The sequence below is a fragment of the Bufo gargarizans genome, chromosome 1 (assembly GCF_014858855.1).
Source record: "Bufo gargarizans isolate SCDJY-AF-19 chromosome 1, ASM1485885v1, whole genome shotgun sequence".
In the NCBI taxonomy this organism is placed as follows: Eukaryota; Metazoa; Chordata; class Amphibia; order Anura; family Bufonidae; genus Bufo; species Bufo gargarizans.
The window spans coordinates 186,913,685-186,930,788 of record NC_058080.1 but is presented as its reverse complement, the minus strand read 5'-3'; the positions used below and the strand labels follow the sequence as shown (position 1 = coordinate 186,930,788).

Sequence of the window (17,104 nt, the reverse complement as noted above, 5' to 3'; positions counted from 1 at the left end):
AATTTTGTCTGCGATCGCGTTCAGTTTTTATTGCGCGGGTGCAATGCGTGATAAAAAAACCTGAAGGTATACGCACACATCTCTTAGCAACCATCCGTGAAAAAAAAGGCATCACATCCGCACTTGCTTGCAGATGCGATGCGATTTTCACGCAGCTCCATTCACATCTATGGGGCCAGCGTTGCGTGAAAATCGCAGAATACAGAGCATGCTGCAATTTTCACGCAATACACAAGCGCAGAATACTCGCATCACGCATTGCACCCGCGCGGAATACTCGATCGTCTGAAAAAGGGGCCTTAGGCCTCTTTCACACGGGCGTCGCGTGTGAGGGCTGGACAAGATGCGGGTGCGTTGCAGGAAAATGCGCAATTTTTCCGCACGAGTGCAAAGCGTTTTAATGCGTTTTGCACACGCATGAGAAAAATCGGCATGTTTGGTACCCGGACTTCTTCACAGAAGTTTGGGATCGGCGTCGTGTAGATTTTAATATTTTCCCTTATAACATGGTGGAAAAGAACCTTTGGTGGCGTCACTGCGCTCTTCACATGGTCCGTCACATGGTCCATCACCATGGTGATGGTCCATGTGATGAGCGCAGTGAAGTCACCAAAGGTCCTTTTCCTCCCAGGTCCTCAGAGAAGAAGAAAGAAGACAAGCCAGGCTGCGCGAACAAGTGGATGATGGGAGTTTAATTTTATTTGATTTTTTTTAACCCCTCCATCCCTAATTTACTTAGCATTCTGTATTAAGAATGCTATTATTTTCCCTTATAACCATGTTATAAGGGGAAATAATAAAGATTGGGTCCCCATCCCGATCGTCTCCTAGCAACCATGCGTGAAAATGCACCACAACCGCACTTGCTTGCGGATGCTTGCGATTTTCATGCAGCCCCATTCACTTTTATGGGGCCTGCGTTGCGTGAAAAACGCACAATATAGAGCTTGCTGAGATTTTCACGCAACGCACCAGTGATGTGTGAAAATCACTGCTCATGTGCACAGCCCCATTGGAGTGAATAGGTCCAGATTCAGTGCAGGTGCCATGCGTTCACCTCACGTATTGCACCCGCACGGAATTCTCGCCGTTGTGAAAGGGGCCTTAGATTTCAGGAGGTCAGTGGGCGTATATAACATGCTGTACGATGCTTGTGCAACATCACAAAAAAACAGTTGATTGATTTTAATTGTCCACTTTGGGTGATTCACATGGAGGTAAATTATATGTCAGGATTTTGTCTTCAACTGCTCCAATGAAATAACATGTTAGGCTACTTTTACATTAGCGTTTTTTGCGGATCCGCCATGGATCTGCAAATACGCTTCAGTTACCATAATACAACTGCATGCATCCGTCATCAACGGATATGGTTGTATTAGGTCTTCTATAGCCATGACGGATCCGTCATGAACACTATTGAAAGTCAATGGGGAATGGATCAGTTTTCTATTGTGCAGCGTTATTCTGTCCGCGATGAAAGCGCAACCAAACGGAACGGATTGCATTTTGGTGCATTCTGCTTCGTTCAGTTCAGTTTTGTCCCTGTTGACAATGAAAGGGGACAAAACTGAAGCGTTTTCTTCCGCTATTGAGATCCTATGACGGATCTAAATAGCGGAATTGAAAACGCTAATGTGAAAGTAGCCTTAAAAGAGGACCTTTCACTTGTATAAACTATGCAAACTGAGTATGCTGCCACATAGAGCGGCGCCCGGGGATCTCACTGCACTTACTATTATCTCCGGGCGCCGCTCCATTCTCCCGTTATAGGCTCCGTTACCTTTGCTCCTTAAGTTATAGTAGGCGGGTCTTCCCTTGTCCTGTGGGCGTCTCCTTCTCCCAGGCTGTGAGCTGTGCGCTGCGATTGGCCAGCGCTGCAGCCTAGGAGAAGGAGACGCCCACAGGACAAGGGAAGACCCGCCTACTATAACTTAAGGAGCAAAGGTACCGGAGTCTATAACGGGAGAACGGAGCGGCGCCCGGGGATAATAGTAAGTGCAGTGAGATCCCCGGGCGCCACTCTATATGGCAGCATACTCAGTTCACAAAGTTTATACAAGTGAAAGGTCCTCTTTAATCTGATAAGCACTTTGTGTCTCAGATTCTAGCCTTAAATAACTCTAAAAACTCATTTTCTATTAGGCTCTGAGTCAGGCCCAAAATGTTAGTATTGCATCCACCTATTAGGACAATACCTGCTTGCCCATTACCTCTTGTATCTACTCCAATGGTTGGGTTTCCACATTCAGGTTTTTAGATGCAGGCTTTGAAGCCAAAGCCAGAAGTGACTTGAAAAAGAAGAGAAGACATACGCCCTGATTTTTTCACCGCGGTACAAAGTGAAGTTTGTCTTCACATTTGTCTAATTGTGTAAATTTAACAGTCCATATGCCAGATTTATGCAGTGCTCCAAATAGCGACCAAAATGGTCGCCAACATGCCTTAAAATTTGCAGATGGCGACAAGACTTTGTAGTCTTGTTGCCATTTGCGACTGAACCGCAGCGCTGCAGCAGAATATTGCGGCAGGGCACGGGAGCCCATAATTCCCTGCCCCGCGCCGTCATAGGCTTCAGGCTGAGAAGGCCAGAAGCCTATGTGGTAGTAAAAGCCCTAGAGCAGTAGGGCGTGATGACGTCATCGTGCCTGCCTGTGTCGGGACGCAGAGCACTGACGCGTGCACATCTGCGTCGCACAATCCCGGGCTGTACCAGCATCACTAATGTCGGAGTAATGTGGGGGGGAAATTACTACTGTGGGGGCAGTGTGGGGGGAAATTGCAATTGGGGAGGCAATGTAGGGGCATTTCTATTACAGGGACATATTAGGGGACATTATTTTTGGGGAGACTATACAGGCATTATTACCTGGAGCACCATCTTGTTTTTATTATTATTATTATTATTAGGGGCACTCTAGGGGGCATTTATAATAGCTGTAGACACTATAGGGACACTTTCTACTGGGGTCACTATTTTTTCATCAGTATTACACCTGGGGCATTGGGGAGCACAATGGGCACAGTATTGGGAGTGGCAGCAGGATGATACCCGGATGGGGAGGTTGACGGAAAAATTGAGAAATCAAATGCGTCTCTGTAGAGACGAGATGCTGAAAGAATTTGTCATGGCGGTCTGGGTCAAATGGAGGAGAAGAGGAAAGATAAGGTCTACATGACAGAAGATGTCACTGGATTTAACAGGTATGTGGTGTTGTATTCTCCTATATTTTTTATTATAATTATATGCAATTAAATTTGGCTCCTAAATTTTTCAGTTTAGGAGCCAACGGCTCCTGGTTTGTTTGTTTTTGTCTGAAAGTGGCACATAGCATTTATTGAATTTACTTATTTTCGGCAACTTTCCCTAAAATAAATAAGGGCAAAAAACAACATAATACATACAACCACAAAACAACTGGATTTCTGAAACTGACCAAGCAAGGGCAAAGAACAACTTTGGCCTGTCACAGACAATTGAAACATGTCTCACGTTGAGAACAGAAAAGTCACAATTTACTCTAAAATACCTGACCATGTAGACCCAGTCTATCACTTTCCTTGTAGGCTTATATAAGCAGAGCTCTCTCTTGTAAAGCACTTTCTATACACCGAGTTACATAAATGTTGTGTAGGCTGCATTGCTTTATGACAGAATTTGTCATTAATGTATAACCAGTGAAAAGGGTTGTGGCAGTGGAGTTGCCACAGGGCCATTAAAATGGTGCATCTCCCCCAGTGGAAGCTGGGTGAGAACAAGACAGGGTTTTCCCACCGTCTGCAGCAGCCAGGCTGGTAATTAGCAGCCGGTTGAGGAGCTCAAGTAAAGGTGGGCAGAGCTCCTCAATCAGGGCTCCCAGTCTGGGGAAGGAGCAGGCTGCGCCGAGGCCTGTGGGAGCCGGGACTCTCTATCTCTGTGTGGGGTAGGTACTGTGTGGTGTTTTGGGAAGCTGGGTGGTAGACCCAGATCCCGATAGAGAGGGAATATTACTGTGTAGTCAGTGATCAGAAGACCAATGTTTTATGTTTGGTCTGCTGTAAAAGTGACAATAAAGCTGGTCGTGGCCAGTTTACACCCAAATCTGGAGTGTAGGAGTGGCTTCTTGAGGTGTGCCAACCGTCTAAGCGGAGAAGACGGCGATCCTAGAGAGGGAAGTGACCCCGGGTTATCACAGGGTTTACAATGTACGTGTCTTCTAAGGAGGATGCTGCCATATCAATAAATGATAACGTAAGCATGACCATTGGCTGAGGAAGGTTTCAGTTCAAGACTAGCTAGATCATAAAATAAAAGTTCATAAAACCAGTGGAATTAGCAAACAAGTAGCAATAACAAAATGTAAAATACAGACGTCGTTCCGAAGAGAAGAAAATAAATATGGGATGAATTTATCAATTACTTTACCAAAAAAATAAAAATAAAGGACAAAAGTCTCACGTTTCAGTGCAAGACTCATTTGTGCTAAATTTTGTAGGTGCCCTGTGGCCCTACAGATTTAATATAGCTTCACAGATTTTTCTGGTGCACGAACAGGCAGAGGCAACAAATGTTTTAAGGGTCTGCATCTCAGGGTCTATGTGCACGGCAGTGTAATTTAGATTGATTTTCATGCAGTTTTTCACTGTGTACATGCACCAACTCAAGGGCATGCGTTAGGTCTTGGTCACATCTCCGTAAGGAGATCCAGCACAAAGTAGTATGCCAGATCTTCTACTTCATCGCCAGATCCCCATTTATGGCAATGAGGTCAGGCGGTTATTTGGCCGGCGAAAAAACATTGCAATGTTTTTTTGGTCAGGCTGACAGCTGGCATTTGTGCCGGATCAGGCAGCCAGATCTTCTATACAGAGATGTGAACGTACTCTTAGGCCTCATGCACACAACCGTGCTGTTTTTTTGCGGTCAGCAAAAAACGGAAGCCACCCGTGTGTGTTCTGCAATTTGAGTAACGGAACAAGAATAGGACATCGGTTATTCCGGATCCAGGCAGCACATTGTGTTTCCCCATAGAAATGAATAGGTCCGCAATTCCGTTCCGCAAAATGCGGAACGAAATTGCGGACGTGTAAATGGACCCTAAAGTTTCCATCTATGGGTGCTGCCACACATTCAGGGTTTTTTATGTATTTTTTAAAGCCAAAACCAGGAGTGGATAGAAAAAAAAAAGATGAGAAGTTGTATCTGCCCTTGATACTTTCTCTCCTACTATGATCCATACCTGATTTAGGCTTCAAAAACCGCATAAAAAAAAAAAACCTGAACGTGCGGCAGCACTTCTGCTCTATAAGTGAGAACACCATGGAGGGAATTTATCATGAGAGGAATATTGGAAGCGAGTTTTCTAGAGTCTGTGTCAGAGTACTTTATGCCACATTTATCAAAGTCATAGGTTGTTTGATAAAATTTGTCTCATCCTTCAACCTGTCTAGAAAAGCTCCTCCTGGAGTGAGATTGTGACTGTTTTAGTATTTCTGCGACTTAAAAAAAAATAAAAAATACCAATGAGAAATCTGGTGTAAAAGTCATTAACATATCTAACCACACCCACTTTTTAATCTATAGTTCAAAACTGGGGATCCTGTTTCCTGCATTAGTGCAGAGATTCAGTAAGGCAAAAATTGCTGCTGGGCCTATCACCACATTCACAGTTCTAGACTGGTGAAGTGCAGTTTCTAGATTACTGCACATGTGAAAGTGTCTATACCACATACTGCAGATACAACACGGATCTTAAAGGGTTTCTGTCACCACACTTTTTACTGTTAAACAGGCTGACATTATACATGTGCAAATGTCACCTGAATTTAACTCTGCTATTCTTTTTTCAGTGTGCCCCCGTTTTTGTGCAATTATAAGGGTACTTTCACACATGCGGCAGGACGGATCCGGCAGGCTCTTCACCCTGTCGGATCCGTCCTTCCGCTGTTTCGCCGTGCCGCCGCTCCATCCCTATTGACTATAATGGGGACGGGGACGGCGCTCCGACGCAGTACGGCAGTGCAAGGCAAAAGGCCGCCGGACTAAAAGTCCTGCATGTCCGACTTTTTAGTCCAGCGGCCTCTGACCGCGAACTGCAGTACTGCGCCGGAGCACCGCCCCGTCCCCATTATAGTCAATGGGGACGTAGCGGCGGTCCGGCAGCATGGCGAAACAGTGGAAGGACGGATCCGACAGGGTGAACAGCCTGCCGGATCCATCCTGCCGCAAGTGTGAAAGTACCCTAACTTTTATAATATGCTAATTAGCCTCTAGGAGCAGGGGGGGGGGGTAGAAGAGTAGAAGTGAGTGGAAAGAGGTGGGCAGACGAAGCCTCTCTAGGACAAGGATGGCCAACCTGAGGCTCTCCAGCTTTTGTAAAACTACAATTCCCACCATGCCCTGCTGTAGGCTGATAGCTGTTGGCAGTCTGGGCATGCCGGGAGTTGTAGTTTTGCAACAACTGGAGAGCCTCAGGTTGGCCACCCTTGTCCTAGAGGCTCCGTCTGCCCACCTCTTTCCACTCCCTTCTACTCTTGATTGACAGGGCCAGACAAGCGTTGGTCTCCTCATGTCGGCCCTGTCTGCCAGGAAACTCTCGCACTGTGCCGTCCAGTTCAGTATTCGGCGCAGCTGCCAAGCGTCCTTCCTCACTGTGCTTGCGCCGAATACTGAACTGGACCCTTGATCAGGCTAAGAAATTAGTATCGTCAAGGTCTAGAACCGATTTAGTTTTTTCCAAAACATTACAACCCGAAAAAAGGAAAGAAAAAAAATCTGATGACAGTAAAAAGGAGTTTCCTCTGTTTTTTTTCACCAGTTATAGTCCGGAATATCCCCAAATATGTAGGATTATTAAAAAAAAAATTTTGGTTCTAAACTTTGACGAGTAATGGACAAACATAGCCCAAGCGAGCATCAAATGTGTTGTATGTCGTGCGCCAACCCTGGCACAGAGAATCAGTCTAAGTTTATATGGAGAAAAAACTTGCAGTTCTTCTACTTGGCTGAAATACAAAGGCACATACAAGTGCGGACATCATATTTGCATGGTCTGCAATTACATATCGATTGGTCCTTCTGTTTTTTCGTTTGCCATGCAGCAATCATACAAGTTGGAAAAAAAAAATATGTTAACTGTAATACAAGTTATGTTGTGTATTGCATAACATCTTCAACTTGTCACCTTCAATACATTGGTTGTACTACTAACAGCCTGAAAACCAGAATCCGTAAACACCTGTCAGATATACGTTTTATCAAAACAAGGAATGTCTCAGCAGCGAGTCTTCACCAGGGTAACGTAACAGGCCTACAAGTTCAGGGTCTGGAAAGAGTGAACCCTCCCAATAGAAGCGGTGACCATAAACGCAAGTTACTAAATAGAGAATCACATTGGATCTTTTGTATGGGCTCTCGTGTCCCGTCAGGTTTAAATCGTAAGCAGGATCTTTCTTTGCATTACTGATTTATTCCTGTCTCTCATGTTGATTATCATGTCTGTAATATTGGTGTATCTTTGCCATTTTTAGCTCTTTTTATATAAATGTATGCACCACTGAAGGGGGGGTATGGATGTATGTTACGTTAATCTCACCTAGTAATTAGTGGCTACGCCTACTTAAACCGGAGTGTGGATTTTCACTTTTGTCATGAGGAAGGATCGTGATTAGTTGATCCGAAACGCGTAGATGTGAATGCATTGTCTGTTTTTACTGCACAAGAAGAATAAAGGCTGTCACTATTTGGAAGCTGGGCGTCTGCACTTTTTTCTTTGTTGATCCGGGATTTCTGCGCTTGATTCCCAGCGCAGTCCGTGCTTCCTGTGTGTTCTCAGCCTGGTGAGCGCCACTATTTGTCTTTTTCTTTATACACATACTGCAGATACAATACAAATACAACACGGATCTTAAACGGTTTCTGTCACCACACTTTTTACTATTAAACAGGCTGACATTATACATGTGCAAATATCACCTGAATTTAACTCTGCCATTCTTTTTTTTTCCAGTGTGCCCTTGTTTTTGTGCAGTTATAACTTTTATTATATACTAATGAGCCTCTAGGAGCAGAAGGGGGGGGCGCGGCGTTGCACCTGCTCCTACAGGCTCCGTCTGCCCACCTCTTTCCACTCCATTCTACTCTTGATTGACAGGGCTAGGCCAGCGTTTGTCTCCTCCTGCCGGCCCTGTCTGCCGGGGAAATCTCGCACCTGCCCGTCCAGTTCAGTATTCGGCGCAGTTGCCGAGAGTCCTTCCTCCCTGCGCCGAATACTGAACTAGATGGCGCAGGATTTCCCCGGCAGACAGGACCGGCAAGAGGAGACCAACGCTGGCCTGGCCCTGTCAATAGTGAAAAGTGTGGCGACAGAAACCCTTTTAAGAATACATAAAATGTCATTCTAATGACTTGCAATGGATTTGTCCATATGATGAACTGAGGAACTGGATACCCGTCTGGACCTCAACATGGAGGCAGTCAGATAGCGGGCGAGTCAGGTATTCACTGCGGAAATGTCCTAGACTAGGATAAGGAAACAAGCATTGACCCTTTCCAGCTGCCTCAGTATTGTGGAGTATTTCTCAATATTAGTAAGGGCTCATGCACACGACCGTATGTATTTGGTGGTTAAAAAAAATAAATAAAAAAATGATGACATCTGTGTGATATTCGTTTTTTTGCAGATCCACTGTAACAATGCCTGTCCTTGTCCACAAAACAGACAAGGATAGGACACTATTTTTTGCGGAACGGACTTGCATACGGAATGGACACGGACAAAAAAAACTTGTGTGCATGAGCCCTAACCCTTGAGTTTTCTTAAGACACAAGACCTTGGACACATCTGACACCAATGTGTTTCTGCCTTAGAACAAGGCACGTTCTGTTTTGCAGCTCTGATCACATTTGTAGCCGTAAGGAGATCCACTCGGGTGAATAAAGCCTTATTCCTGTAGAGGCATCGCCAGGTAGAAACTGCTGAACTCCAGTTCACACCAGCAAGACAGGATCAGCAGGGTGCGGGGTGGACGTGTCACTCAGAAGAGGAAATGGCCACTCTCCAAGGAGAAACATTTCTAATGCACATTACTCAACCAGAATTTCCAGGCTGTGCTTTATGAGGAGCAGGGGAGACATTGGTGGAATCTAGGACCTCATCCACCAATATGCAGGAAGTCAATTATCATCTCAGTATGTTTTTAGAGAGTATAAAATCCACACAAGCATGGAGAGAATTAGCAAACTCCATGCAAATGTGACCCTGGGTCACATTCAAACCCAACACTAGGGTAATGTCTACCACCTAAGAGACTCCCTCTTCCAATGGTCAGCCTGATACGTCCTGCTGCTTCGATGGAAAAGGGAGAATATTCTGAACTTTTCTCTCTACTATTAGCAACTAGTGAAGAGAAGCATCCCTTAAAGGGATTGCCCATTAGCCTGACTAAGAGCTTCTCTTTGAGTAGAGGCACCCGTCAGGGTTGTCCTCTCTCTCCATTGTTATTTGACATTTATATTGAGCCCCTTGCTGCCAGAGCCAGGCAGGATCCTGGGATTGAGGGGTTTGGGACATTAGGACTAGAGGACCGTATTTCTTTATATGCGGACGATGTGCTGTTTTTTGTGAATCGCACTAGTACCTCACATCCCGAACTTATTCATATAGTTAATGCATTTGGCGCAGCCTCAGGTTTTGATATTAATTGGTCAAAGATGACGCTTATGCCTGTGGATAAGACCTGACTATTCTATTGATGGGCCCCTGAGTTTACTTAGGATTTCTGATTCATTTGAATATTTGGGCATGATTATATCACCCAAAGTTGAAGATTTTTAACATCTAAATCTGATTCCATTGATAAGTAAGTAAAGGTCAAAAGTGACAATATGGCTTTGATTCCCTCTATCTAGAGCTGAGAGAACATCCCTGGTTAAGATGGCAATACTACCCCAACTCCTCTATATTCTTCGGAATTCCCCATTGTGGATTGAAGATAAATTTATTTAAGTAAATCAAGCGAATTATTTATTATTTACTTTGGGTAAGAAAGCGGTTGAGACTTAAATTGGAATATCTTTATAAGCTGATGGAACGGGGAGGGTTAAACCTTCCCTATTGTAAGGGCTATGTTATAGCTTCACACTAGCTATGGCTTTATAATCACTGGGAAGAAAGTCCACTCTGCAGGTATTTGTTGAGATCTAGGTATGATAATATGTTCACACTGTTAGGCCCCTTTCACACGGGCGAGTTTTCCGCACGGGTGCAATGCGTGAGGTGAACGCATTGCACCCACCCGCACTGAATCCGGACCTATTCACTTCAATGGGGCTGTTCAGATGAGCGGTGATTTTCACGCATCACTTGTGCGTTGCGTGAAAAATCGCAGCATGTTTTATATTCTGCATTTTTCATGCAATGCAGGCCCCATAGAAATGAATGGGGGTGCGGATGCGGTGCGATTTTCACGCATGGTTGCTAGGAGATGAAGGGGATGAGCAACCCCGGACCCCATTAAAGTAAATTCACTATTATTTTTCCTTATAACATTGTCATAAGGGAAAATAATAGCATTCTTAATACAGAATGCTTATTAAAATGCCGATTGAGGGGTTAAAAAAAAGATATATTATTAACTCACCTAATCCACTTCATTGCGCAGTCGGCATAGTCTTCTTTAGGACCTGCAAAAGGACCTTTGATTACGTAATCGCGCTCACCACATGGTAAGCGTTGTGACGTCAGTGAAGGTCCTGCTGAATGAAGATAGAAGACCTGCCGGCTGCGCAATCAAGTGGATGAGGCGAGTACATTTTTATTTTATTTTTTACTTTTTAACCCCTCAATCGACATTTTAGTAAGCATTCTGTATTATTCTTATAACCATGTTAGAAGGAAAAATAAAATAAAAAAAATCTACAGAACACCTAACCCAAACCCAAACTTCAGTGAAGAATTCCAGGTTCGGGTCTGGGTACCACATTCAGTTTTTTATTATGCACGTACAAAACGCATTGCACCCGCGCGATAAAAACTGAACAAAGCAATCAGTCAAAACTGACTGAAATTGCATGCGCACTCGCGCGGGTTTCCCTCAATGCACACGTGACGCATCCGGAGTAAATCCAGGACGCATGTGTGAAAGAGGTCTTAGGCCTCTTTCACACGGGCGTCATGTTTTTTGCCCGGATAAGAGGCGGGTGCGTTGCGGGAAAATGCGCGAGTTAACTTTTTTATTTTTTTAACCCTTCCAGCACTATTATACTATGCATTCTGTAGTCAGAATGCTATTATTTTCCCTTAGAACCATGTTATAAGGGAAAATAATACAATCTTCAGAACATCAATCCCAAGCCCGAACTTCTGTGAAGAAGTTCGGGTTTGGGTACCAAACATGCGCGATTTTTCTCACGCGAGTGCAAAACGCATGACAATGTTTTGCACTCGCGCGGAAAAATCGCGCATTTTCCCCGCAACGCACCCGCCTCTTATCCGGGCAAAAAACATGACGCCCGTGTGAAAGAGGTCTTAGAGTCTGGGTTATTACCCAGAGATCACCAGGACTACAGGGAATTTAGAAAGCTATTTGTTAGGGTCCATTCACACGTCCGCAAAATGGGTCTGCATCCGTTCCGCAATTTTGCGGAACAGGTGCAGAGACATTCATTTTCAATGGGGCCGGAATGTGCTTTCCACATCCGCATTTGCAGAATCGCACTTCCGGATCCGCACTTCTATTCCGCAAAAAAATAGAACATGTCCTATTCTTGTCCGCAATTGCGGACAAGAAAAGGCATTTTTTATGAGAGTACCGGCATTGTGCGGTCCGCAAAATGCGGAACACACATTGCCGGTGTCCATGTTTTGCGGACCTGCAATTTGCGAATTTGCAAAACACATACGGATGTGTAAATGGACCCTTAAGGTAACTAAGCAGTGGATGCAGTCGGAAGCACAGTTTGTCCTATGTGAACTGTTCAGTTTGTGGTGCCTGCCACAAACAGCCAATCTGCAGAGGTGCCCGGTGTCGGACCCACACTGATCTGATCTTGATGCCCCATCCTGATGATAGGGCATCGATATCTGTAGCTCAAACAACTCCTTTCAGATTATGTCTGGAACAAGAGGTATAGTAAAACTACAACTCCCAGTATGCTGGCTACTTACATGAAACTTATTTAAAAAAAAGAAGGAAAAATCACCGGGAACCACTGGTCACAAAAACCTTACAGTCAGTTCATGTGGATGTAGATGTCATGATTGACTTGTTGGATTAAGCATGGTTACTGCAGTGCATTGGGATCCCTGCTATAACGGACACGGACTGAAATGAGGGTTCTCCTTGTAGTAAATGATATATGACGAGAACAAGCAGCCGTATAATTGATAGTTTGTGTGCACTCTAACAGCTGACATAATGTTCACTGAATAAAATCGTAGTGTTAGAGGGACTGTCTTCTCTAGAGACTTAACTTTTTGGAATTTTGCAGAAAAAAAAAATTATATTTACTGTCCCGAACTCCTTCAGTTCCAGCACTGCCACAGCCATGATGTAATTTTTTAGCTACAGTGATGGCATCACGTTCACTGCACATGACCACTGCAGCCAATCACTGGCCTCAGCGGTCTCACGCCGTATACAGCCAGAACAACAGGCACAGCGGGATGAATGTGACGCAGGAATGGAGGGGATCAGAGCAGCAAGTAGCATTTTTTGTATTATCATAACAACCCAACACTGCGGCTGGTAATGGCACATTCATTCAGTGAATCAACCTCACCCAGTAACCCGCTGAACACATTATTAGGTTGGCTATTAGAGTGCACATAAAATATCAATTATACTGCCACATGTTCTCGTCCTATATAATTTACTACAAGAACGCACACTTCAGTCGGTGTCAATTATAGCAGGGATCACAATAAACAGGCTTCATCTGACAAGGCAATTAAAGCATTTACATCCAACAATGACTATGAAGCAGTCAGCCCAGGAGATGCGGCCGCCACATGGACTGTTGGGCCAATCACGGAGGAATACATCTCCGCAATGAAAGTTGCACCTCACAGGATCCCTCGCCATGGCACAACCTCCAGAGATACTGTACTTAACCTCCGTCTCAGCAGTTGTAAAACGTACCCATTGAGGGGTCTCTAGATGACAATCCTTGGCCGATAATTATGTTAGTAAAGAGTTATAAAAAGTCAAAACACACTACTTTCACACTAGCGATTTTTGCGGATCCGTCCGTTACCATAATACAAGTGCATGCATCCGTCATGAGCGGATCCGGTTGTATTATGTCTTCTATAGCCATGAAGGATCCGTCATGAAGTCCATTGAAAGTCAATGGGGGACGGATCCGTTTTCTATTGTGTCCGAGAAAATGGATCCGTCTCCATTGGCTTACATTGTGTGTCAAGACGTCTCGCTCCTGCATCCCACCAGGACGGAGAGGAAAAACGCTGCAGGCAGCGTTTTAGTGTCCGTCTCCAGAGCGGAATGGAGACTGATCGGAGGCAAACTGATGCATTCTGAGCGGATCCTTTTCCATTCAGAATGCATTAGGGCAAAACTGATCCGTTTACGACCGCTTCTGAGAGCTCATTAAGGATGTCACAAATGGAAAGCCAAAACGCTAGTGTGAAAGTAGCCTCAGGCCAAGTTCACACCAGTCATTTGATCAGTTATTTCCATCAGTGATTGTGAGCCAAAACCAGGTGTGGGTCAAGAACACAGAACAGGAGCAGATCTTCCCATTATACCTGATCTCTGTGTAGGCTCCACTACTGGTTTTGGCTCACAAATCAATAATGGAAACAACTGACCAAGTGTGAACTTGGCCCAAGATGCTTTACTCCCCTCCACCAGTCCCCGTCCTGGTTTAACACTGCGGAAATGCGCACTGAGCCAATCACTGGTGAGGTGGACAACCCGCTAAGGCTGGTGATTGGCTGAGCAGGTCGTTCCTGGCAGGTCTGGTGTGTTGAGCCAGGACAGAACCTGAGATCAGTGGGGACCTCAGACTAGGACTAGAAGATGACCTGCAGTGGTTACAAATCGTGGCAAGATGTATGAGTTGGATAGCAAGCAGATGACATTCTGGGCTACTGTAAGGTAAGGGGTTGTCCCATTCGGGCATTTACGCCTCTCGATAGGGTGCCATAAGTGTCCGACAGGCATGGGTACAATCTCTGGGACCCTCTTCTATCTCAACAACAGGGCCCTCTGTAAATAGACAGCAGGCCGCACATGCCTTCTCTGCTACTGGTCTTCTGAAAATAGCCGAGCCAGCACGTCAACGTTTTCAAAAGTCCCACAGCGGGGAATGGAGGGAGGGGTGGCCGTGCACACGCCCGAACTAAACAGCATGCGCAAAATGAGCTAGACAAAAATATGAAATGCATGACAATGGCTAAAGCAGTGACGCGTGCACGGTCAGCATGTGACCGCTGAGCTGACGTATTCCGTAGCGGTGTACAGGGACTGTCGCCACTCTCACCAGTTCCACACACTGGCACCAATATGCTGAGCTGACATAGTCAGTAGCGCTGTACATGGAATGTCGCCACTCTCACCAGTTCCACACACTGGCACCAATACGCTGAGCTGACATATTCCGTAGCGCTGTACAGGGACTGTCACCACTCTCACCAGTTCCACACACTGGCACCAATATGCTGAGCTGACATAGTAGCGCTGTACAGGGACTGTCACCACTCTCACCAATTCCACACACTGGTACTAATATGCTGAGCTGACATAGTCAGTAGCGCTGTACAGGGACTGTCGCCACTCTCACCAGTTCCACACACTGATACCAATATGCTGATCTGACATAGTCAGTAGCGCTGTACAGGGACTGTCACCACTCTCACCAGTTCCACACACTGATACCCATATGCTGAGCTGACATAGTCAGTAGCGCTGTACAGGGACTGTCACAACTCTCACCAGTTCCACACACTGATACCAATATGCTGAGCTGACATAGTCAGTAGCGCTGTACAGGGACTGTCGCCACTCTCACCAGTTCCACACACTGGCACCCATATGCTGAGCTGACATATTCCATAGCGCTGTACAGAGACTGTCGCCACTCTCACCAGTTCCACACACTGGCACCAATACGCTGAGCTGACATATTCCGTAGCGCTGTACAGGGACTGTCACCACTCTCACCAGTTCCACACACTGGCACCAATATGCTGAGCTGACATAGTCAGTAGCGCTGTATAGGGACTGTCACCACTCTCACCAGTTCCACACACTGTCACCAATACGCTGAGCTGACATATTCCGTAGCGCTGTACAGGGACTGTCACCACTCTCACCAGTTCCACACACTGGCACCAATATGCTGAGCTGACATAGTCAGTAGCGCTGTATAGGGACTGTCACCACTCTCACCAGTTCCACACACTGTCACCAATACGCTGAGCTGACATATTCCGTAGCGCTGTACAGGGACTGTCACCACTCTCACCAGTTCCACACACTGGCACCAATATGCTGAGCTGACAGTCAGTAGCGCTGTACAGGGACTCAGCACTCTCATCAGTTCCTGCCCCATTTATTTCTCTAGGTCACATCTACACATACTGGTGCCAGTAGCTTCTGGAATATGGCCAACTACAGGAGAACATGTGCATCCATCGCCCAGGCTGGAGGGCTATACATACACCATATACTACAGGTCACTGTGACTGGATTCTCAGCAGTCTGTGGGACCAGGTGCCAGTGACTGGGCAATAGGCTCCTGCACAGTGCTAGCTGGCAGCCCTAGGTGAGGCATCCTCTAGGTACAGGGCAGGAGGCGTCAGCGCTCCGCTGTGCAACGTGTCACTAGCAGAGCCCTCTATGACTGCTGCCGTGCAGGGGCGAGGAGGATAGGAGTAGTAGTGGCCACCCCGGGCAGAGCCCTCTATGACTGCTGCCGTGCAGGGGCGAGGAGGATAGGAGTAGTAGTGGCCACCCCGGGCAGAGCCCTCTATGACTGCTGCCGTGCAGGGGCGAGGAGGATAGGAGTAGTAGTGGTCACCCCGCAGACACGTAGTGGAGAAGGGTATACGGTACAGGGCGCGCACTTACCCCCCTTTTCCCCTATGGACGGCTGCAGCTTGGCCGCTGTGATGACCAGGATGATCCCCAGTATAAACCACTCTTTCCTCAGTCTCTCCAGTAGGCCCATGGTGCCGCTGTGGAATAGAAGGTAGGCTTCCCGGAGCTACGTGACACGTCCGCTACATACAGGCAGCACGTCCGGTCTCTAAGGTAAACTCCACACTGGGAGGTTTGGCACAAGCGATCAATTCATTTCAGCGGGGCAAGGCATTAGCATCCAGTTCTAAGGAAGTCTCCAGCGCGCCGCCATGATTACCACGCAGCTCCGAATAGCCGCGCACCCTGGCTGGGGACAGTGCCGGGGCGGCAGCAGGACGGCTCTTCTGTGTCACCTGCTGGGAGAGGACACGGTGTGCTGAGGTGGCGGGCCTGTCACACCTGGTCACACACAGGTCTACATTTACGGATCCTATAGATGGCACAAGCACAGAAGGCTGGACCACATATGTGGTGCAGGGACATTTCTCTGACTCTATACCAACTATTACTATTGTATTACTTTGAGACAGAATCTTGCCCCAGAATTGGGCAAAATGGTGCACCTTAAGCCCTAACCCCTTTCCTGCAAAGCGCCACTCACTTTTTGCTGAGCCCCACCCCCTTATCGAGAGAAAAGCGTAGAAACCGTAGATGCCCCAATTGGTGCCGCTTTTGCAGACAGATTTTTGCCACAGACACATTAGTAAATCTGGGCCAGAGTTTTATCGATACCACACTCAAAAACCGCGCTGAATCATCTCCATTGATTTTAGTGGGAAAACTTCTTGTTAATTTATACACCAGATTTATTAGAATATATATATTTTTTTTGCGCTTGTGATTTTTAAAACTCGTGGCGTTGAATTCCCACCCAAACCTCTCATTAAAAAGTGAATAAATAAATCAAACTACGAGTTGGAATAAAAAACATGTCTAAAAACCACAAGGAATCCTGAAGCGGTCTTTTCGGAGTCTCCGGGCCCCGATGGCTTTCTGATGGAACGGTACAAACCTAATATAG

The 17,104-nt window shown here is 46.1% G+C and overlaps 1 protein-coding gene across 1 annotated transcript in view; it reads right to left on the bottom strand.

Moving 5' to 3' along the window:
* Positions 1-16,437, bottom strand: part of SLC10A7 (solute carrier family 10 member 7) — a 221,261-nt gene extending 204,824 nt beyond the window's left edge. The window contains exon 1 of the mRNA XM_044300560.1: positions 16,072-16,437. Coding sequence (XP_044156495.1) covers positions 16,072-16,171 — 100 coding nt within the window. The 5' untranslated portion in view covers positions 16,172-16,437. The remainder of the gene's footprint in view (positions 1-16,071) is intronic.
* Positions 16,438-17,104: the final 667 nt, after the last annotated feature.